The sequence below is a fragment of the Sus scrofa genome, chromosome 7 (genome assembly GCF_000003025.6).
Source record: "Sus scrofa isolate TJ Tabasco breed Duroc chromosome 7, Sscrofa11.1, whole genome shotgun sequence".
NCBI classification, from domain to species: domain Eukaryota; kingdom Metazoa; phylum Chordata; class Mammalia; order Artiodactyla; family Suidae; genus Sus; species Sus scrofa.
In genome coordinates, this window is record NC_010449.5 from 95,832,765 (window position 1) to 95,856,135 (window position 23,371).

Sequence of the window (23,371 nt, forward strand, 5' to 3'; positions counted from 1 at the left end):
CAGATGCTCCTTTCATGGTCCTTCCCTCTGCACAGCACCCTCATTACTGACTCATCTCTGGGGAGCCCCCAAGGCTCTCCCTGGACTGGGGCACGAGATGAGACCGCAGCTTCCCCTTGGGTTCTTTGCCAGGTGGTATGTACAGGAAGGCAGAGGCAGCTGCAGCTGGGTGGTATTCAGAGCCTGTCCCTGTGACCTTGTGATAAGTGATACCCTCAGGATTACACAGCTGAGGGAGGGGAAACCAGCAATTGGGAACCGAAGTGAGGATGGAATTCGGGCAAGTCATTGCCTGTGAAGGCTACACTTGTTCTGTTTCCAAGTCTGGAGGATGGCCCGTATGCCAGGGCAGAGTCCTCTGACTGTCTCATCAGCTGTCTGCAAGCACCACTGTGGCTCCCTCTGGGGCTGTGCTGCGCCCTAAATGATGTGATAAGTGGATCTAGCCAGGCTTCCATCTCAGAACGGGAGCAGCATTTGGCTGCTCATAAAACAAGTGCTTCTGGGGCTGAAATACTGCTCATGAAAGCCTAACTCGGAATTTGAATGATTGTAGCTCAGTTCCATGCAGCAGCCATGTGCCCTTGTGAATGTGAAATACAATATTTTTCCAGGCAGTTGAGAGGGCGGGAGGAGGGTAGGACCAGATAACTGGGCTCAAGTAAGATTCAAATATTTACTTGACTATAAACCCACAAAGCTTGGCCGTCTTACCCCATATACAGCAGGGCACCGGTTCCCTTTCTCTACAGGCTTTTGTAATTTGAGTTGTGCAGCAGGAACAGGGATGGAAAGAACAATTTCTCTCAGGCTCTCGCTAAAGCAAAATTATTTTGAACTCCTTTGTCTCCATTTTGGCAAATCAGATGGTAAAGGTAGAGTGTAGGATGCAAAAGTACTCATGGGCATTTCCAGTTTAGCCAGAAAATCACCACATATCTACTAAGAAAGAAGTCAACACAATGTGCCCATTGTCAACTGGCTCCCTAGCTGTGTGATCATGGCAAGTTAGTTAACCTCTCTATGCCTCATAAACCTCATTTTAGGAGTTCCCATTGTGGCTCAGTGGTAGCAAATCCGGCTAGTATCCTTGAGGACACGGGTTCGATCCCTGGCACCGTTCAGTGGGTTAAGGTTCTGATGCTGCCGTGAACTGTGCTGTAGGTCACAGATGCAGCTTGGATCTGGCGTTGCTGTGGTTGTGGTGTAGGTTGGCAGCTGCAGCTCCTATTGGACCCCTAGCCTGGGAACTTCCATATGCCACACGTGTGGCTCTAAAAAGCAAAAGGAAAGAAAGAAACTTCATTTTTAAAACAGAGTAATAATTGTTCTTGTCTCCCAGTGTTGTTTTGTTCATTAACAGGGAGTGTAAGCTTTGGTGATTAGCGTGCAGTAAGGAGTCAATACAAACCATGGTGGTGGTGGTTATTTTCACCTTCCAGGGTGAGGTTTGATGGTATTTGTTCTGTGGGAGCCCTCTTGCCAGAAAGGATGTGACACTGAACCTAAGAATTCAGCATAGGTATTTGGACTGATGAAGAACTAGAAACTCATTCATTCAATAGGCATTTCCTGATTGCCTTCCCTGGGTCAATTGCTGTGTCACAGATTTGAATAAGTTCCAGGTTTGCCCTCCAAGCATCCCAGCTGGGGGAAACGGCACGACGGGGGCAAGAGGATGGTGAGGAGTTGGCCCTGAGGACTGAAGGTTTTACCCTGAGGAAGAGTGATTGAGAAGGTCGAATGCCTGGGGAAGGGCAACTTTATAAGCAGGCCGTCGTCGTCAAGGAGAGACATTCCGAACACATTCAGCAGTTTGGGAGAGCCATCGTGGGCCCCCAACAATGGCAATATACCTGAAAAATCCCCCTGTCTATAAAACTAGGATAATAACAGAACACACCCCATAGGTTAGTATGCGGATTAAGTAAGTGAATATTTGGCAAGTCCCTAGAACATGGCCTGACATTCAGTGAGCTCCCTATACGTGGTAGCTGCTATTATGGTGATGTCCCCAGTACCTACAATACTGCTTGGCCCATACAAGGCACTCCAAGTGTTAAATGGGTGAGTGAGTGACTCAGTGAATGAGCGAATGGGCCTGTGAATGTCACAGTGGCGAGTGCTCCGAACCAGACCTCCACTCGAACCCCACCTCCACCTCCACCGTTAACTAGTCCATGGCCGCATCCTTTCTTCGCCTCTCGGAACCTTTCCTTTTTCCAGCTGTCAGCGAAGGGTCTATGCTTGATGGTCACCAAGGTTACTTCCACTGCTAAAATCCCATTGTTCCAAAAAGTCATGAGAGGGTCTGGGGACAATAGAGAAATAAGAGAGTTCTATGTTCCCTAGTTTAGGAGGTTAGGAATGATGATGTCACCCGTCGAGGCAGAGGTTTGGAAAGGGTGTCGGGTTTTCAAAGATATTGAAATAGGATAAGTTCAATATCTTCAAGTGTTTTATTGTACACGGAGTATGTGAATCTGTTCACGCAATAGCATTTTTGACTGTGTTCTGTTTTTGTCTTGGTGGGATGCGGTGAGCTTGAGGTGGCTGTGGGTCACCCAAGTGAGATGCCGGTGTGAGGGCAGGAAGGCAAAGATTTGTCAATGAAAAATGATATCTCGGAGTTCCCGTCATGGCGCAGTGGAAACGAATCTGACTAGGAGCCATGAGGTTGTGGGTTCGATCCCTGGCCTCACTCAGTGGGTTAAGGATCTGGCATTTCCATGGCTGTGGTGTCAGCCAGCAGCAACAACTCCCGTTAGACTCCTAGCCTGGGCACCTCCATATGCCGCAGGTGCAGCCCTAAAAAGACAAAAGACCAAAAACAAAAAGAAAGAAATTCTATCTCTAAGAAAAAACAACATCTGCATTTAAAGCAAGCCCCCCAATGCCCTGATAGGGGACTTGGCTATTTCCAGCAGTCACTTGACTGGTTAGACGTCCGAGGGAGCCCTGCGAAGGCACCAAGGAAGTGCAGACAAGCCCCAGGGAAGGTCTGTGCCAAGAAGAAGGTCCACTCTTCTCCAGTCATGGTGAACAAACTGCCCACTATGTGACCTTAGCCACCCAGGAAAGGGGCTGCCAGCACAGGACCATGTAACTCGGGGTCATCACGAGAGGTACCAGCTTTGCCCTCGGTGCCTGGTACTTGACTTCTCAAATTAGCTGGCGCATTTTGACCCAGGTGGGTGGAAAATTTCTTAGGATAATTCTGCTTAAATAAAGACCCAATCTGAGTTAGACTTTCCTGAGTTTCACATTTGGCCAGTACAAAATACCATCTAGGGTGACATTGTCAAAGCAGCTGCCACCCCTACTGACCTGCACTGCTCCTGGGTCATTGAGACCAGGTCTGCTGGGGCTGGTGACTGGTGACACACCAGGCTCTCTGCTGCAGGTCGCCCCCGATTCCACAGACTGCCTAGCTGGTGGCCCTAGAGACTGAAGGAGGCTCCCTGTAATAGAGCAGACACCCCTTTACCTGACACGGTGCAGAGCTGCTGCTGTTTGGTTCACTGGAAAAGCTGATAAGTAGAGAATCATGAAAAAGTGATACGTACATACCATATGTACATACGAATGTAAAATATTCAAAGAAACATTCATTCAATAGCCTTTCGAGGTAGGACCAAAGATTCTTTGTGATTCTAGATCCCTATAAATTTAAATGTCTTCCTTAAGAAAACCACACTCAAAATAAACCATCCAGTTTGGGCACCTTTAAAATGCATCAAGAATTTGAAAAATACTTTTTTAAAGCAGCTGTGTGTTGACCCCTCTCAGATGTTTAGTATTTTTTCCCATGTTTTTCAGTTCCCTCACCTGTACCAAATTCATCAGCAGTTGTCTTAGCTAACTCTTCTTCATCAGGTTGTTCCAAACCATTCAACTGGGTCTTCACAGAAACAACAACATTCTCTCTTTGCACATTAATTTCATCAGTGCATGTAATATTTAGTGAACGTACATTATTAAAATAGCAGGTGTGCCTGACATAGCAGATTTGAGAACAAACATAACTGACTCACACACAGACTTGACTGGTGTGAGTCGAAGTGAGGGCGTACAGAGTAGGCTGTTATGAGAAGGTTCTAGCAGTTTCCAGCTGCATCAGGGAATTTTATCACATGGAGAAAGTGGGTTAACCTAACAAGGAGTTGACTAGAGTTCCTGATATAATTAAGTTGTCAGACCACAAGTCAACCCCCCATCCTCTCTGACCTTCCCTCCTGGTCGTTCTATTTTTTATTCTTACCAATCATCAGTTGTCTCCCCTGAATCATTCTACTTGGCCCTGGAGAAGGAAGGAGATACTGAAGAAGCAGAGGCAGGAGAGGAAGCGATGAGGATCATGTCTGAGGAAGAACATCCTGGCAATTGAAGGCCAAGAACCCTTCCTGAGCTTGGGAAGAGAGACTTAAATTGTCCTCCCTTTCCACTGTCTTCCTGCTTCACCTGGCAGGCCAGGCCCTGGTACTTGGTACAGGGGTTCATGCTGAGCAGGACACAGCCTCTGCCCTAGAAGAGCCTTCAGCCTAGAGCAGGGACAGCTGGTAAACCCATGATTACAGTGCAGTGGAGTTGAGTTCCATGATTGAGGATGGATAGATGCTATCTGGAATATCAAGCTGGGCTTTCAAAGATTACTAGGAGGTTTCCAGATAGAGGGAAAGAAGACAGAAGAGGGAAAGGCCTCCCATGCAGAGGACACATACACAAAGGCGTGGAGCTGAAAGGGGGTTGGTAGCCTCACACACCTGAGTGAGATAGGAAAGGGGTTGACAAGATAAGCAGAGACTGGATTTTTTGGTTGTTTATTTGTTTTTGTTGTTTAGGGCTGCACTCAAGGCATATGGAAGTTCCCGGGCTAGTGGTCGTATTGGAGCTGCAGATGCTGGCCACAGCCACAGCAACATAGGGTCTGAGCTACATCTGCAACCTACACCATAGCTCATGGCAAAGCCAGATCTTTAACCCACTGAGCAAGGGCAGAGATTGAACCCCATGGATGCTAGTTGTGTTCATTACCACCGAGCCGCCACTGGAACTCTGATACTGGATCTGGAAGAAACAAATATGCCTCTATAAGGAGCCAGACCTTTCTTCTGAGGTCACTAAGGAGTCAAAGCAGGGAATTTAGGCAGGAGGGGAACGTGGCCACGATAATGAAAGAGCACCCTGATGGAGAATATTTGGGGTGAAACAGAGTGAGGAGGGTGAAGGGGGGTTGTCAGGATTGGAAGATGGGGTCTTCTTCTGATCCTGACCTTCAGAAAAATTCCTAGAGGTCATATGTCATGGCTTCCACATAGAAACGAATTCTTCATAAGACAGTGCTGGGCACATAGTGAGAGATGGGTGGATGGATGGATGGATGGTTGGATGGATGGATGGATGGATTTATGATTCTACAACATTGCTAGTTTTGTTTGTGTTGTAATTTCTCTTCTTTTTTCAGCCATCTATCTCTGTAAGAGGACAATGCAGAATAAAGCAAGGCTGGAATTGGCAGATTATGAAGCAGTAAGTATGATTATTTTCCAGGAAAGTTATGAGAGGAAAGTATAAAATTATCCACAGCTCTCTTTCAGCTTGTATTCCCCCCCCCCCAACTATCACTCAGCATTAAAAAATAACTCAACTTAAAAACTGACAAAGGGGAGTTCCTGTCGTGACTCAGTAGTTAACAAATCCGACTAGGAACCACGAGGTTGCGGGTTCAATCCCTGGCCTTGCTCAGTGGGTTAAGGATTGGGCATTGCCGTGAGCTGTGGTGTAGGTTGCAGACGCGGCTCGGATCCCACATTGCTGTGGCTGTGGTGTAGGCCAGTAGTTGTAGCTCCAATTCAATCCCTAGCCTGGGAACCTCCATATGCCATGGGTGTAGCCCTAGAAAAGACAAAAGGATCACAAAAAAATGGCAAAAGACTAGAACAGAAACTTTAGAAAAGAGGACGTAAGGATGACAGAGAAAACACATGAAAAGATGTTCATGTGCCTTTAGAGAAATACAGATTAAATCCATGGTGTGATAGCACTACATACCTATTAGAATAGCTAAAATTAAAAGTACTGATAGTGCCAAGAGCTGGTGAGGATGTGGAGCAACTGGAACTCTCCTATATTGTTGGGGGGAGTGCAAAATGGTGCATCCACTCTGGAAATGGTTTGGCAGTTTCTCATAAAGTTAAACATACAATTCCCATATAACCAAGTAATCCCACTTTTACATAACATAGCCTAGAGAAATGGGAATTTATGTTTATACAAAAACTTGTGCACTGAGTCCGTAGCAGCTTTATTTGTGATAACCCAAAGCTGGAAATAACGCAGATGCACTTTAACAAGTGAAAGGTTGCATAAACTATGATCCAGCCATATGCATATACTGGAATACTACCCTGCAGTGAAAAGGAATGAGCTATTAATCCAACCACTTGGATGAGTATCAAAGACATTATATTGAGTGAAAGAAGCCAGTCTCAAAAGGATTGCAAATTGTGTGATTCCATTTACATGACACTCTTTTTTTTTTTTTTTTTTTTTTTTTTGTCTTTTTGCCATTTCTTTGGGCCGCTCCCGTGGCATATGGAGGTTCCCAGGCTAGGGGTCAAATCGGAGCTGTAGCTGCCAGCCTACGCCAGAGCCACAGCAACACAGGATCCAAGCTGTGTCTGCGACCTACACCACAGCTCACAGCAACGCTGGATCATTAACCCACTGAGCAAGGGCAGGGATCAAACCTGCAACCTCATGGTTCCTAGTCAGATTCATTAACCACTGTGCCACGATGGGAACTCCCCATTTACATGACACTCTTGTAAATACAAAGTTATCATGAGGGGAAAACAGATCCTCACTTTCACTGCCTCTGCCTTCCCAAACAAGCATGAGGCCCTGTTCTATCAGACCTTGTCACTCTTGGGTACCTATGCCCAAGCCCACCAACCCACTGAGCCACTGCTTCCTTCTCCACAACCTGGGGGAATGTCATGAGAGAGCAGGACCCAGGTGTGTGGCCCTGCACCCTCCTTGATCCCAGTAGCATCACAGACCTTTGAATGGGGGAAACGGTAGCGCAAGATGCAGTACAATCCAGGAGCCTCGGAACCTGGCTAAAATGTGTTTATCCACGGGAGCTGTGAAACATGCATATGTCGGAATGTTATGGTCTTTCCAAGCAGCCCCAGCATGGCGGTCCTATGGCTCTGAGCACCCTAGACACCCAGTCCCCATCCCATCTTCCTTCAAGTGCCAGCAATCCCTTCTTCTAGAAGACTGCTGTCTGGCTCCTGGCTGCACCCAGTGCAAAGTGCTTTACCTTCAGTGTGACTGCATCCCTTCCCAAACCCGACCTGCAGGAGCAACCCAGGCTGAAGAAGCATTGGCCCCTCCATCCTGGGTCTTCCTCCCCAGAGTTCCCATGGTTTTAAAAAAAAAAAAATCTTAAATGGATACAAGATAGCACCACCTCCTGCCATATTTTATTCTGTTTTCTCTTCTCTTGCCCCACAATATTCTACCTTGGTGTATGTCAAGAATATGGCCTTAAGATGTTCTTTCAGGTTGAAGTTCTGCCTAAGAGTGGTTAAAAACGAAAACGCGCTTTTTTTCTATAAATTTTATTCATTTTTTTTTTCAGATGACATAGTCTTTTTGTAAAAAACAAAAAGTTCAAATAACAAAGAAATAAAATAACCTGTTAGTCTCTCTCCCCTCTAAGCTTTTCTCTGTATGTACATTTTTTTTCCTAAAAAAAAAAACAAAACCTTGAATCACACTGTAAACCTTATTGAATAAGCTACTTTTTTCCCCAGCTGTATACTGTAAGGACATTGGGATTCTTTCTACATCAGTAATAATAATCTCCATCTTCATTTTCAATGTCTACGTATGTTCATTTTTAATTACTACGTCATAATTTATATCACTGCTGCCCAATTGACTGACATTCAGGCCTTACCAGCGTTGCTTCCCATGAACAGTGGGAGACTCAAAGGGACAGTTTTTTGGAGGTCCTTGTACACCAAGTCGGGGTCACCACTGGGTTTCGTGTGTTAGTCTTCAACCAAAGCTCCTTTGCTATTAATAATCCACTAATGGGGGTAATCTGTTAGTGCTGGCATGAGCTCTGCAAAAATAGACGGCATAACTCGGGTTCTTGCCTTGTATTCCATCAGAATTAGGTGGATCATTAGGGGGTCTGTCAGGCCCCTCCTCTCTGTCCTGTTGTGCCACTAGATAACTCTCCAGACTTCCTCCAAAGGTGACCCTGGATGCCTTTTCTTTCTTTTTGTTTTGGGGTTTTCTTTCCATGAATACCACAAACCTAGACACTCCCTTCTTTCCCACTTTTGAATTTGGACTGTCAAAGGCATTAATGCCAAGTCTTCTGGATTTTCCTCCCCTGCCACCTTCCGTGCCCCCTGCCTGCTGGAAAAGTCTTGAGAAATCTATTCTTGGTTTTGCTCTCAGAGATCTCCAGTCACCTGTCAAGACCCCCTCGTTCCTTCCCCAAATCCTGCCTGAACAACCATTCTCCCTGTCTTCATAAGTGCTCTGTGAACGGTATTCTTGTAAAACACACAAAAAGAGAGGAATCAGGGGAGCCACAGAGGCTTCAGACTGAACGGGTGCATAAATGAATATTAATAGTTCTGCCCTGTACAGCAGGGTCTGGTGCAAAGTCAAATTGGGCTCATGTCCAGTGGATTTAAAGGGGGGCCCTGCTGTTTTCCTGGGAGTAACCAAAATAGATGGCTGCCTTGTAATAAGCATAGGTGTCGATGTGCAAGCTTACAATGATTAATGCCATCTTGTTGATTTTCATTTCTCATTAGGAAAACTTAGCAAGACTCCAGAGGGCTTTTGCAAGGAAGTGGGAATTCATCTTTATGCAAGCAGAAGCACAAGTAAAGTAAGTGAACTTAACAGAGACCTTTGCAAAGAGAAAAAGACTCTGGGAGTTCCCTGATGGCGCCGTGGGTAAAGGATCTGGCATTGTCACTGCTGTGGCTCTGGTCACCCAGGGCTGAACCATCTCAGGCTGTGTGGGTGACCTTGTGGTGTGCGTTCAATCCCTGACCAGGAACTTCCCCATCCCACAGGTGTGGCTTCGGGGAAAAAACAAACAAACAAACAAAAGACTCTTTGGAATTTAGAGGTGCTGTAAGAGTGGAGTTTCCTTCTGTGGCCAGCCAGCTGTGGTTAGTCACTGTGTCTCTCATGACAGCAACTGAGCAGACATCAAGGTCAGGATGGATTAAGTTGCGATTCTGCCACCCATGGCACTCTAAAATAATTTCAAAAGTGCGTGTTCCAACAGGTAATGGCATGACCTGCTGGAACACGCACTTTTGAAATTATTTCAGAAGTGTGCATTCCTCCCAAACAGAGCACTCTGGTTCTAAGAAGATGTACCTAATCCCCCAGGAGATTTCCAGATTTTCTTCTGTGCTCGGAGGCTAGAAAACATCATACCCATTTTTACCTGCTGGTCCAGACATTTCCTCTTCAGAGAACATACTGAAGTCTTAGGAGGCCAACAAGTAGCCCCTGTACCATATCCTCCCAGGGCAGGGCTTCAAAACCATTCAGCAATTAGGCACAGACGTCAGACATTTGGAGTCCAAAATGTCAGATCGTCACTGATACAACTAGTATAACATGATTTTGGATCTGTGACCACAGATCTTTACCCTGAAGTTAAACTCGCCCATCCTGGGCAGAGCTGGGTGAGGGCAGGACCTCCCCAACCCTCACCCCTCAGGGCAGAGTTGAGCCCTGGAAGTGGACTGCACGCAGAGAACAGATGTCCTGAGAGCAGACTGGCCCAGACAGGACCCAGAAGGACCAACCTCAGCTTTCTCAGTTTCTTCTTTTAAATCTGCCACCAAGTTAGGTCAACAAGAGATGAAAGGAGGAGACAAGCTGGAGGGTTTTTCCCTCCCAGGGAGGAGAGTGGAAATTCCTTCCTCTCTAAGGAAACAAGAGAAGAAGGCAGTAAGTGTCCCCTGGGCCATAAATACGGTTGTCAGCCACACCCCTTTGACTGTGGGAAATGGACTTGCTCAGGTGGGCTTCTCTTGTCCTTTCCGGCCGTGGCCTCTGATTCAGCTGCCGTGTCACAGAGAAATGCTACAGAAGGGATGGGAAAGGGATGCTGAGCTGGGAGGGGGCGAAGGCCTTTTCTCTGGGCACTGCTGGCACCTGAGCAGCCCCCGTGGGTCCTCAGAAGACCCCTGCACACTCCGGGCAGCATTGTAGCCCATCGCATCTCAGGCTGTGTGGGTGACCTTGTGGGTCATAGCTAGAAATGACTTGAGGTCACTGGGCCCAGTGGGCTGCATGGTATCATCACTCTCCCCCTCCCTCTGCAGTCTCTGCCCCCCACCCGTGAACCCACACACCTGCCCACCACCATCGTTCTCCCAGGAGCCCCCAAGGGGGCTGGGCAGCAGGCACCGGATGCTAAGCTGCAGCAGGAGGATCCCTGGCCCCTGAGGAAGGAGCAATCGAGAGGGTGGGTGAGAAAGAGGCTGGACTGAGCCAGTGCCCTCAGAAGCCACCAGGAAGCAAAGAGGGGGGCTCATTTACAGTTGCAGGATCACACAGCACCGCACGATATGAAAGGAGGGGAAAGTGTCACTTTGTACACATACAGTATGTCTCAATTAATTTTGTGATGAACTCTGTGATTACATTGTAATGGCGGGCCATTTAAGTACACAATAATTATCAGAAAAATCACAGAGTTGTTATGGGTTTATTTCCATCCAGTAAAGTATTCCCAGGAGAGCCAAGAACCAGAAGTTACATGGCAATTAATCTAAGTTACATTTACTTAGAAAATATGAAGTGATAGGGGCTTTATTTTATAAGGCTCTGATCTGATCAAACATAAAGAACCTGCCCGCCTGGCAGTTTGCCCCCCATGCCCACCCCTAGCTGAGGCCAGTCGTATTTGCCTTCTGGAACTTGTCACACCACTAGGGCTATTACTCTGTTCTTCAAAAGCCAGATGGTTTAAGTGACTTTTAAAACACACAACTGCAGCCTTGGAAGACATTTCTACTGACTCTGACTCTAAAGCAAACTCTCCAATTCGAGGATAAAGCACTGCCAGCCTATGGTTGTAGTCCTGCCCATAATTCAAATACACAGTATCGGATTTGATGGGGAGCATGGCAACAGCTAATTCAGTTCTCAGTAATTCAAATCTTTTTTTTTTTTTTTTTTTTTCTTTTTTGGCTGCCCAGAGGCGTATGGAGTTCCTGGACCAGGGATCAGATCTGAGCCACAGTTGTGACTTACGTTGCCGCTGTGACAACAAGGGATCCTTAACCCGCTGTGCCAGGCCAGGGATCAAACCTGTGTCCCAGCATTCCAGAGATGCTGCCAATCCCATTGCGCCACAGCGGGAACCCCTCCAAATCTTAATACCTCAAATGCACCCTTGCATTCTTGAACCCTCCTTAGGCTCACCCTGTTCATTATACATATTCGGTACTCGGCAAACTAGTCAGAGAAGCTCTCTTATGATGTGTGGGCTTCTTGAGGTTTCCTTGAGAGAACTGTACACCCATATTGCACAGCTCTGCAGAGAGCAGGGACCACACAGGTGCCAAGAGCCCTGCGCACACTGAGCTTCTAAAAACAAGAGCACAGAGCTGGCACATGGACCACAAGGAAAAACAGACTCAAAAGCCTCTGATCTCCCTTGTTTTACTCTTTCAGGATTGATCGGAAAAAGGACAAGACAGAAAGGAAAATTTTGGATAGTCAAGAACGGGCTTTTTGGGATGTCCACAGGCCAGTGGTGAGAAAGCTCTCCTTGGTTCTTTAAATTTTTAAGTTTTCTCTCTTCCTTCGCTTAAAAGAAAAGACTGTCTTTAGCCACCAGGAGTCTCACTTCTAAGAAAACTGCTAAGCTTTGTGAAATTAGTGTTTCCATTCATTCACATAACCTCAGTAGATTTTCTGGAATGTATGTCAGTTCCACTTTTCTTTTGCTTTGTTTTGTTTTTGTTTTTGTTTTGTTTTTTTGTTTTTGTCTCTTTAGGGCCACACCCGCAGCATATGGAGGTTCCCAGGCTATGGGTAGAATTGGAGTTGTAGCTGCCGACCTACACCACAGCCACAGCAACGCTGGATCCTTAACACACTGAGCAAGGCTAGGGATCGAACCCGTGTCCTCATGGATACTAGTCGAGTTTGTTAACCCACCAAGCCACAACGGGAACTCCAGTTCCACCTTTTAAAAGTTATCCATCCAGGAGTTCCCGTCATGGCGCAGTGGTTAACGAATCCGACTAGGAACCATGAGGTTGCAGGTTCGATCCCTGCCCTTGCTCAGTGGGTTAAGGATCTGGCGTTGCCGTGAGCTGTGGTGTAGGTTGCAGATGCGGCTCGGATCCTGCGTTGCTGTGGCTCTGGCGTAGGCTGGCGGCTACAGCTCCGATTTGACCCCTGGCCTGGGAACCTCCATATGCCATGGGAGCGGCCCAAGAAATAGCAAAAAGACAAAAAAAAAAAAAAAAAAGTTATCCATCCACAAACATACAGAATTGGAAATGGGGGAGCTGTGGGAATTCCATCTGGGGAGCTTTGGACCCCCGAGGTTTAGAGCCCTAAAATAAGGAATTTCCATTTCTACTGTCATTCAGTTCTAAATCTTAGAATATTCTCTTTCGAAGGCAACCAGTTGCTGGAACTCATGGGAATTGTGTTCTATAAAGCCCCCGAGAACACTGAATCAGCAGATGCTGAGCCATTATCCTGGGAGAAATAAAGGATTAGGTTCCTCCAAGTGTCTGGTCACATTTTCATCAACGAGTGAATACATAACCTTGTTTAAAGTGTGTTTCAGTTTAAAGAAACCTTACTTAATATATTTGGTTGATCGCCGACATTGAACTTGCAGCCAGTGGCACTATAGCCCAGGCCTGGATGGAACTTATCTCATACACCTACTCTCTCCATGAGACGGCACATCACAGCCACCCTGCACTTAGGAGCACTGGGCAGCACCTCAGCACTAGGCTTGGGGGCCATTTTAAACCACAACAAAACACAAAAATGTGTAAAATGTGGTGCTAAATAAACTGTGAAAAGGACACTTGTTTATAGCATGAGGTGAAACAGGAAGGCAGAGTGTTACCTTGTCCGACCTCACCAGGAACACACCCACGGGGCAACTCCACACTTGCTGCTCTGCACACATCCGCAAATGACAGATAATGAGGTTTAAGACATTTCTAATTTCATATTATTAAAACAAATCTTGCATTTTTCCTCCCGAAACAGAACTAAAAATGAATACACTATGTCAGCCTTCCTCAAGCCCGATTAAAATCAAAACCAGGAGTTCCCCTTGTGGTTAACGAACCCAACTAGTATCCATGAGGACTTGAGTTTGATCCCCTGGCCTCACTCAGTGGGTTAAGGATCCAGTGTTGCCGTGAGCTGTGGTGTAGGTTGCACACGTGGCTCAGATCCTGCATGGCTGTGACTGTGGTGTGAGCTGGCAGCTACAGCTCCAATTCTACCTCTAGCTTGGGTACCTCCATATGCTGCAGGTGCAGCCCTGAAAAGACCACAAATTTTAAATAAATAAAATAAAAGCAAAACATAATAATAATAATACTTCTCCATCCTGATATTGGAGTGTTTTTAGATGGTTAGATATGTGAAATAACAAGGACTATGATTGCAGCCATCTGCCACTTTGAATAAATGTTCTCCTATAAACTGTACCCTATACCCTCTACCTGTCATCCTTAGATAGAATGAGGTAAGCTGTTGGATTTCATATGAGAGCTCTGTGAAGGGATGCCTACTGAGGATGAAACATCTTTGCTAAAAAAAAAAAAAATGCATGGCAAAATGGAGATAATCAGGTATCATCTGTAATGGGAAAGAAAAGCATGGGTTCTGAGGGTGTCATCTGAGCCTAGTTGGAAGGTATGATTTTCACTTAGTAATGTGTATGATTCGTTTTTCTCAGCCAGGCTGTGTGAACACAACAGAAATGGATATCCGAAAATGTCGACGTCTGAAGAACCCGCAAAAGGTTAAAAAGGTTCGCTAGTTTGGCGGAATTAAAAATTCTTGATGGGAATCACCCCTCCATTTCTGGTACCGCTCAAGTAACAATTTGTGATGTGTAATTCTTCCCCATTTGGTCCTTTAAAACCATTTCATTCATTCATTCTACAAATATTTATGCAAAGTCTGGCGTGAGCTTGGCATTCTTCTGGCTGTGGAAACACACTGGCGAGTCCTCTAAAGCTCACAGCCTGGTAGGCATGAGGCAAGCCAGCAGGCAACAGTTGAAAGTCCGGGATGGTTCGGGAACGCCAGGAGGGGGCGCCAGACTGGAGGCTTCCTGAAGGTTTCCATAGCTGGCTCAAGGGGGCTGAGAGAGCAGAGGGGTAAGCAGCAGGTGGCTCTGGGGAAGCCGAGATGAAAGGAAATAAAAGAAACGAAAAACGTAAGGAAATCCCACAGGTGAAGGCCAACGTGGTACTTTGACGCGAATGAAAGTATTTTAGTCACAGCTAGATTACCCAAAATTATCACCGTCTTGCCCAACTGCGAATGAATGATCCAGTGGTTATTTGCGTTTCACTGAATCAGAGGGGCAGTGGTGCGCTCTCGTTGATGTATGTACCGTGACATATATATCAACTTCTTGAATTTACTTACCTGTTTTGTTCTTCATTGAGATATTGATTCCCACCGTATTATACTTTGTGATTAGTCTGAAAATGTCCTCACTTAATCTTTAAAGGTCCCCTAATTCTATCCCACGTCCATCCTACCTGAGCCTTTCTTGACTTTATAGGTTTTAGCTATAAATTGCATATCCTTCAGGGTTTTCTTTCTTTCCCAGGACAAATATTGTCTTTAATCTGTCTCTAATTACTGGAATAGATTAAAACGTAGCCATAGCTGTGAGCTTGTGGAAAAACTAAGTCCAGAAAACTAGGTAGCATGAAAGGAAAAAGTCTGAAACCCTGCCCTCTCAGGTTTGTACCAGATGGACATGTCATCTGCTGACCAACAGAAAATTGACAGAGGATCTTGTGTGTGTGATCTCCCGCAGTTGTTCTTAAACTTTCTCGTGTCCCAGAAGCGCCTGGAGCATTTCATAAAAGTGCAGGTTCCCAAACCCCACCTACAAAGATTCTGATTCAGTAGGTCTGTGGGAGAGCTCAGCCATGTGCCTCTTTACCAAGGACCCACGATAATTCTTTCCACATGGTCAATGGACCACATTTGGAGAAACAGGGATATGCAAGGAGACCAATTCCGATCCATAAAAGGAAGGATTTTCTCATAGTGGCAACCCGGAGATGGGACCAGTTGTCTCAAGAGGCAGAATTCCCATCTTTGGAGAAATTTAAGCAGAGGCTGATCCCTTACTGTCAGGATGTCATAGAGGAAGCATCAGATAAGTGCTTAGACGAGCTGACCCGTTGGGCCCCCTTCAATTCCGAGGGATGCATGATTCCATGTTCTTGTTTCTTCTCTAGTCAGTGTATGGCGTGACTGAGGAATCCCAGTCGCAAAGCCCAGTGCACATCCCCAGCCAGCCCACCAGGAAGACGACGAAAGAGGACGTCCGGAAACAGGTGAATGCACTGGCTACTTCGCTCTCAGGAGGGGATGTGGGCAGTTCGGAAACTTTCTGAGTGTTTACCTATGAAGGCCTAGTGAGCTTTGAATTCTTGGAAAGCACAGCGGAACCCAGCTGTGGGTAACGCAGACCTTTGAGAACCATGTGTGAATAATTTTTCCTCTCACACATGGAGAGGAAAAATTCTCCAGTTACTTCAATCGTTGTCAGTAAAGGACAAAAATGAGTCACCCCAATACCAGGGTCTGACTGCGGTAGTCAGGTTTCCCACCAGACCCCGTGAGAACTGGAGGGTCCTTGAAACCGTGCTGTGCTTCCAGGGGAAGCCAGCTCAGGACCACCAACTTTATTGCTCCAATTCAAAAGGAGAGTTGGCGAATAAAGGAAGCCCTCCTCCCAAAGCCATTTCAGCATTGTTTGCTTCCGTGTCATCATCCTTCATGACGAGGCGTTAACTGGTCAGCCCAGGTCAGCGTACAGTGGCTAATTATATCACTCCTTTCCTGGGGTTCAATGGTAATGATGTGACTTCAAGGTCTACTCTTCATATTGTGCTTTACTGGCTTCTGGGGGGCACCCAAAAGGGTAAATTGTGAGGTGCCTGCTCTTGACAAGTTTATTATTGGCTGGGGGAAAGGAAACAGGTGTATGCAAAATAACTGCTTAATGATTCTAGTCAAGTACTCCAAGCATGTGAGGGTGATATAGAGGTGAAAGCTGGGTAGAAGATCACTGGAGATTAGTTAAACCAAATATTTATGGTGTGTGTGTTCCCTCCGTGCTGTTGCTAAGCTTTGTAGAACATATACCACCCTTAAGTTTGCAATCACTTTTGGGAATCAAGACTTAAGCTATAACACAATACAGGAGAACGTGAGACATAGGCTAAATTGTAGCGTGCATGTTTCCTAAATGTGATAGGAATTTCCAAAAGAGCGAACTGGTTGCTGGAGTGTAAAATTGGAGGGCTGGAGAAATCTGTCCAGAGGAGGTGTTTGGGTCTTGATGGAAATATAAGATTTGGGTTCTTGAGGTGAAAGGGAAAAATTTTTCTAGTTTGGTCTTAACACTTCTGTCTTTCTCCAGATAACATTTTTGAATGCACAGATTGACAGACATTGTTTAAAAATGTCCAAAGTGGCTGAAAGGTATGTTTCCCCTTGGTAAGATGGCTACTTTCTTCTAATTTAACAAAGGAGAAATGCAATAGGGCTGTGGCTAACAAGTGTGTGCCAAAAAGAAGATCATACTCACTTTGTAAACTGATGGGTGATAAAACCACAGGCCCTGTGTGAGTACAGCTAAGATAGCAGACCTCCTTTGAACGATGCCAAGAAATACTCTGTTGGAGTTCCTGTTGTGGCTCAGAAGTAACAAGCCCGACTAGTTCCATCCCTGGCCTCACTCAGTGGGTTAAGGATCTGGTGTTGCCATGAGCTCTGGTATAGGTCGAAGATGTGGCTCGGATCCCACATTGCTGTGGCTGTGGTGTAGGCTGACAGCTGCAACTCTGATTCGGTACCCCATCCTGGGAATTTCCATATGCCACACCTGTGGCCCTAAAAGCAAAAAAGGAGGGAAGGAAGGAAAAAGGAAAGGAAAAGAAAGGAAAGGAAAAGAAAAGAAAAAGGAAATATTCTGTTGCTAAAGATCTTCCAGGAGTGGCCCCGGGGACCTTGTCAATCAAGGAAGAATGTCCTTAAAAGCTACATAATGCACTTTTCCCTGCAGCCTCTTGATTAATTCAAATAGAATTGCTCCTTTTTTAGCTATAAAATGCCCAGATTCACTTTATAGGGGGAAAGAAATTATGTGTGCCCCTTGAGGTGCTGACTATGCAAACAGGAGGGGACTGGACCGTCGGGAGGCGTCCACCTCCACCATCAACCACCGATCTGCATCGAATCAGCTGTAAGGAAATAGCTGCCCCCCAGCCTGGCTTCCACAGGAGCGTTTGCACTACAATCTGCACCAGTAGCTGGTTCCACTCGGCTCGCGGGAGGCTCAATTTTGTCAACTACACAGTCTGTTTTTGAACTCTCAGTGAAGAGGGGAGACCACTTGGGGAGTCTGCATGGAATAAATCTGAGCAGCCAGCCCCAAATCGAAGGTTTATTCATCCGTATGCTACTGGATACTAGTCAAAGCAATGACTAGTATCTGAAGGATCAAGGACTGAAGCCAGGTCTTGGTATTTCTTGGCTGTCACAGTAAAGAGGGTCCTTTAAGCCTGCCTCACACAGAGGGCTGGCATGTGCTGAGCTAGCAAGCCTTTCTCTGCTGACCTCTGGATTGAACCACATCTTCCTTCTAAATAAACAACAACAAACTGAGGCAAAGAAAATTCCTCCCCAAACCCCCAAATGGAATTCACACATTGCCCTCAGGTGGCCAAGGACATCCATAGATATGGGCTCATCTCTCTGATGGCATCTTGTATCTATGCCAGGACTTCCCAAGCATGTCATGACTGACATTCTGGGCTGAATACTTCTTTGTTGGAGGAGGCTGTCCTGTGGCATCCTTGAACTCCACCCACTAGATTCCAAAACCCTACCTCACAGTTAGGACAACCCAAAATGCCTCCAGACATTGCCAGATGTCCTCGAACAGGAAGCAAAATCAACCTCATTGAGAATCCGTGATGCATGTGCTTGAGAAGGTCACCATGGCCAGAGCTCACCTCATGTCTAGACAAGTGTTCTGGGATCATGGTTTTAGCCTGGGGGATGGGGAGCCACCTTGCCCCATTGTCATCATTAGGGCTTTCAGAGTACCAGGCTCAAAAGTTGCTTTTTAGATCTGTGTTTGCCTGTGTGGGAAAAGAGTGCTTGTGAGTGGAAAATCTTGAATCCATTGGTATCATAGCCTATGAGGAACTACAAGCTTCTTTTCTGGGAAAATGGGACGGAAATGGCTGTCCTGGTATAGCATGAAGGTCGCAGCTAGCAATATCTGGCCTTGGAAGGACTCTTTTAGAGTTTGAAATCCTAGGAGAGCATGGGTGTGGGAGCGTCTTTCCTCGGGTCTGGTTGCTAGGGTCCGTGGATTTGAGCGTGTCATCTGCAGCAGGGGTGGAGATGAGAATGGAGATTCCCAAGCAGCCATGGTGCTAGAGAATTGGATTCAGTGGGTCCAAGTGGATCCGAGGAACCTGCATTTTTTTAAAAATTTTTATTATTATTTTTAATAGTTATTTCCCCAGTATAATTTTTTTTCTACTGTATAGCCTGGTGACCCAGTTACACATACATGTACACATTCTATTTTCTCATATTATCATCCTCCATCATAAGCGACTAGACATAGTTCCCAGTACTGCACAGCAGGATCTCATTGCTAATCCATTCCAAAGGCAATAGTTTGCATCTTTTAAACCCCAGGCTCCCCATCCACCCCACTCCCTCCCCCTCCCCCTTAACAACCACAAGTCTGTTCTCCAATTCCATGCTTTTCTTTTCTGTGGAAAGGTTCATTTGTGCCCTATCTTCAATTCCACATAGAAGTGATATCCTATGGTATCTGTCTTTCTCTTTCTGACTTATTCACTCAGTAGGAGAGTCTCTAGTTCCATCCATGTTGCTACAAATGGCATTATGTCGTTCTTCTTTATGGCCGGGTAGTATTCCATTGTCGTTCTTCTTTATGGCTGGGTAGTATTCCATTGATATACCACATCTTCCTAATGCGATCGTCTGTTGACAGACGTTTGGGTTGTTTCCATGTCTTGGCTGTTGTGAATAGTGCTGCAATGAACATGCGGGTGGATGTGTCTTTTTCAAGGAAAGTTTTGTCCAGATATATGCCCAAGAGTGGGACTGCTGGGTCATATGGTAATTCTATGTATAGATTTCTAAGATGCCTCCATACTGATCTCCATAGCGGTTGTACCAGCTTACATTCCCACCAACAGTGCAGGAGGGCCAAGGAACCTGCATTTTTAATAGCAGTGGACTGGCCAGGTCTCTGAGGATTTGGGGAAGCCACAACCCACCCCTCACAGTGACTTGAAAGCTCGCATCAGAAGGGACACCCAGCTTGGTCTTATCTTTGGGGTGTCGGGAAAGGCCAGTGCGCGAGGGAGGCCAACCTGCCTGGCAGGTGTGCTGAAGCAGGAAAGGAGACAGCCCTGGTGAGGGAGGCCTGTTGTTTGTTTGTTTACATGCAGCCAGGGAGGGGCCCCACCTGGTCTAATTAGGCTTGAGAGGCTGCTCACGCTGAAGAGATTATTCATTCCAACCCTCCACTCCTCACTCTCCAGCTTGAAGCTTTCAGGAGTCTCCGCCCAGCAGAGACTGGATTTTACTCCCAGCAGCAATAACTGGCAACTTTTCAATGTGACATAAGGGTTTTTCATTACAGCCACAAGGAAACCCCCAGACAGTGGAGGAGGGAGAGGAGATGGGAGACGGGTGTTAGTGGGAAATAAAGCAGCCTGGAGCCTTGGTCTGTCAGCAGCTCTGCAGGGGTGGGGACAGGGAGGTGGTACAGGCAGCTGGCCTTGGCTGCGACCAATCTGCTTGCCAGAGGTGGAAGCTGTGCTGTCTCAGGTGGACCCGCGTTCCCTGGACCTGCTCCAGGTGACAGAGGTCGTAGCCAGAAGCCATCAGGCAAAGGACTGCAGCCCCCTTGAGAACAGGTGCGTGTCGTTTTTCACTTAGTTCCCTGAGAACTCATATTAGGGAGAGACAGGAGGGCTGGTGATCATAAGGGCCCAGTTCTAAAAAGACACGCGTCAAGGCTGGGTCAAAGGGTCCCAGACCCATCTGGGAAGAGAAAAAGGAAACTTTGCGAACCAAAGAGGCAGAACTGAACAATTTAGAGGATGGGTGTGGAGCCAGCCATCTATGTTGGGATCCTGTCTCTGCCACTTTCTAACTCTGTGACTTCGGGCAAGGTGCTTCACCTCTCTGTGCCTCTGTTCCACCTATTTAAAGGGGAGAAAGCAGTGGTACTTCACTGCTTTCATGAATTAATCCAGTGGTGAGGGCTTAATCCAGTCCTTGGCACTCACAGCACATGCAATGAATGCAAACGATTATTATTTTCTGATGTGGTATTTAATGGTGCTTTGGAAAGGAGCAGAATTCAGGTGCATGAGATGGAATGAACCAGGTGGGTGGTGTTCAGAGGAACAGAGGGCAGGCTAAGGAAGGAGGCTGGCCCCACAAATGGCAGTTTTTGAGCTAATGCAGTTCTTCCCACCTTCTCTCTTTTCCGTCTCTGGCACAGAGAACCCTAGGGGCTGCTGAAGGCTGGCTCTGCAGTCCACAATCTGTGTCTCCCCTTGGCTGCCTCCTGTGCCACCACTAATCCAGCACCTTTGAGGAGGGAGGAGCCATACAAAAGAAGCTGGCTTTCCTCTACAGATTTTCTTGGGTCATCCCAATTTCAACTATTCTGTCTCCTTGGCCCCATGAGTGGTCAGGTGTGCCTGAAATGCCAGCATCATAGCAATTAAACTACATTTCCTGGAAGCAGTACCCAAGCCTGTCTGAAGTGTCACCCAATTTTTGCTTCGGAAAGTATGGTCCCTGCACACACAAATGAAAGTTCCAGATAAAAAAAAGGTTTGACACCTTGAGCTCTTCACTTAACTCTTTTGAATGAGAATCTTTCTTAAACATGGCTCATGCTCTTGCCTTCTTAAAGAAAGGACACTGCGTTTCAGTTAAGTTTTCTGGATAACTCAGGGTCAGTGTTTTTATATTGGGCTCTAAGACTCTGTCAGTGATCTGGGTCTTATCAAGTGCTACAGACTGTTTCACTTTCTTTAAATGGCCCCAGACCATTATGTTCTTTGAGTATCTGTTTCTGCTTTTTAGTTGCTGGCTTGTTTTCTTACTCCTGTCAGCATCACTTGCCTCCAGAAGCCTTTCTTCTTTTCAAAACAGCTCCCATTTCCAACCTGTAGCAGACCAGGTGTATCTGTCAGCTATTGCTGAGTAACAAATCACCTCAAAATATAGTATCTTCAAACAATAGGCATTTACCACTGCTCACATGCCTGTGCGCCAATCTGCATGCTTGCATGTCTATGTACATGTCTTTGTACACATATCTGTGTCCACTGCGTCCCCTTGTGTCTCTGTACCTTCCTGGATTGGGTTGGCAACTCTGCTGATCTGACCTGAGCTCTCTCACATATTTGGTTCAGCTGCTTTCGGGTCACCTCAGCCGGGCTCCAATTGGCAGGGTCTCCCACCTTCCAGCAGGCTTGTTTGATGTCTTCACATGGGAATAGCAGGATTCCAAGAAAGAGAGCAGAAGCAGGCACAGCTTCTTGAGGCTTAGAACCGGCACTCTGTCATTTCTGCTGTGTTTTATTGATGAAAGCAAGTCACAAGCCCAGACCAGATTCAATGGCTGGGGAATTACACTCCATTTTTTAAAACTGATCTACCACACCAGGAAATCAAATAATCAAGTTCCTTAGCCTCAGTCCTAAAGCAAGAGCAAAGAGTCTTTCATGATGTGTGCTCTTCCAAATAATAGGCAATGAGCCTTGGGGCGCAGAGTTTATTGCATTATAGACTCTGTTCAGAGACCCTCTTGGTCACTTGTCTTGCCTATGTTTCCTCAATCGTTGAAGTTGCCAGATAGATGAGCTCTTACTTTTCTTTGCAAGAGTCCTCAAGGGAGTCCCTTTTTATTCCCCCAAGCCTTACAGCGACTGGACAAACCAACTTTGAGAATGCAAACATCTATACCTTTTTGTTCCAGATTGTCTGCAAAGTCCCTATATTTGGCTACATTTCCCCAGAGACCCCACTGCACCCTCAGTGGCACTGAGCTCTGCCCAGGCACTGCATGGATCACATCACACTGCCCCACACGGAGAGATGGTGCTGTGTCACTTTATATCCGCTCCTGGACTTGGCTTGTTCTGACCCCATTCCAGCCACGTGTGTGTCACAGCCAACTGCCGAATTGATTTTTTACTGTCACCTTGTTTGCCCACATCTGAGATCACTGCTGCTCCCTGAAATTGGAGCTGGTTCCTCAGCTTCCTGACCCTCTGTGATCACAAAATGTAATTAATGAGATGATATTAGACAGCAGGGGACCACATACCCTAAGAGTCTATTAAAAACTTGCTAGGGTGATAGAAGTCTGTGAACTTCGTGTCTAATGATAGTTCCAGGGGAGGGGAAAAAAAGGGCTCAGGAGGTCATTTTGACTTTGCTTTTATATGATTTCAGAAACCACAGGGTCTTTGCCTCTCCTTTCTCCCAGCCTGTGTTAGGTGATAGAAAAGAAACCATCAGAGGTAACATCATAGCCAGGGTGACTGTATCCAGACCAAGATCTAGAAAAGGCAAGATACCTGGCCTGGCATATGCTTTTCTTTCTGAGGGGCTAAGTTCACCTTCAGGTCCTTTCCTTCACCCTGAGTTTCTCCACTGCATATATTTTCTCGGGGGGACCCATAATTAAAGCATTCTTTAGGAGTTCCCGTTGTGGCACAGTGGTTAATGAATCCGACTAGGAACCATGAGGTTGCAGGTTCAGTCCCTGCCCTTGCTCAGTGGGTTAACGATCCGGCGTTGCTGTGAGCTGTGGTGTAGGTTGCAGACGCAGCTCGGATCCCGAGTTGCTGTGGCTCTGGTGTAGGCCGGTGGCTACAGCTCCAGTTCAACCCCTAGCCTGGGAATCTCCACATGCCGCGGGAGCGGCCCAAAGAAATAGCAAAAAGACAAAAAAAAAAAAGCATTCTTTATATTC

The 23,371-nt window shown here is 46.4% G+C and overlaps 1 protein-coding gene across 11 annotated transcripts in view; it reads left to right on the forward strand.

The window, feature by feature from the left end:
• RGS6 (regulator of G protein signaling 6) overlaps positions 1–23,371 on the forward strand; it is a 564,829-nt gene that overhangs the window by 467,553 nt on the left and 73,905 nt on the right. For 10 of the 11 annotated variants that reach the window (XM_021099946.1, XM_021099952.1, XM_021099945.1 and 7 more), the window contains 6 exons: positions 5,465–5,529; positions 8,847–8,923; positions 11,743–11,824; positions 14,012–14,086; positions 15,543–15,641; positions 16,733–16,794. In XM_021099946.1, the coding sequence (XP_020955605.1) occupies positions 5,465–5,529; positions 8,847–8,923; positions 11,743–11,824; positions 14,012–14,086; positions 15,543–15,641; positions 16,733–16,794 (460 nt within the window). The remainder of the gene's footprint in view (positions 1–5,464; positions 5,530–8,846; positions 8,924–11,742; positions 11,825–14,011; positions 14,087–15,542; positions 15,642–16,732; positions 16,795–23,371) is intronic. The other variant, XM_021099944.1, reaches the window with a different exon arrangement.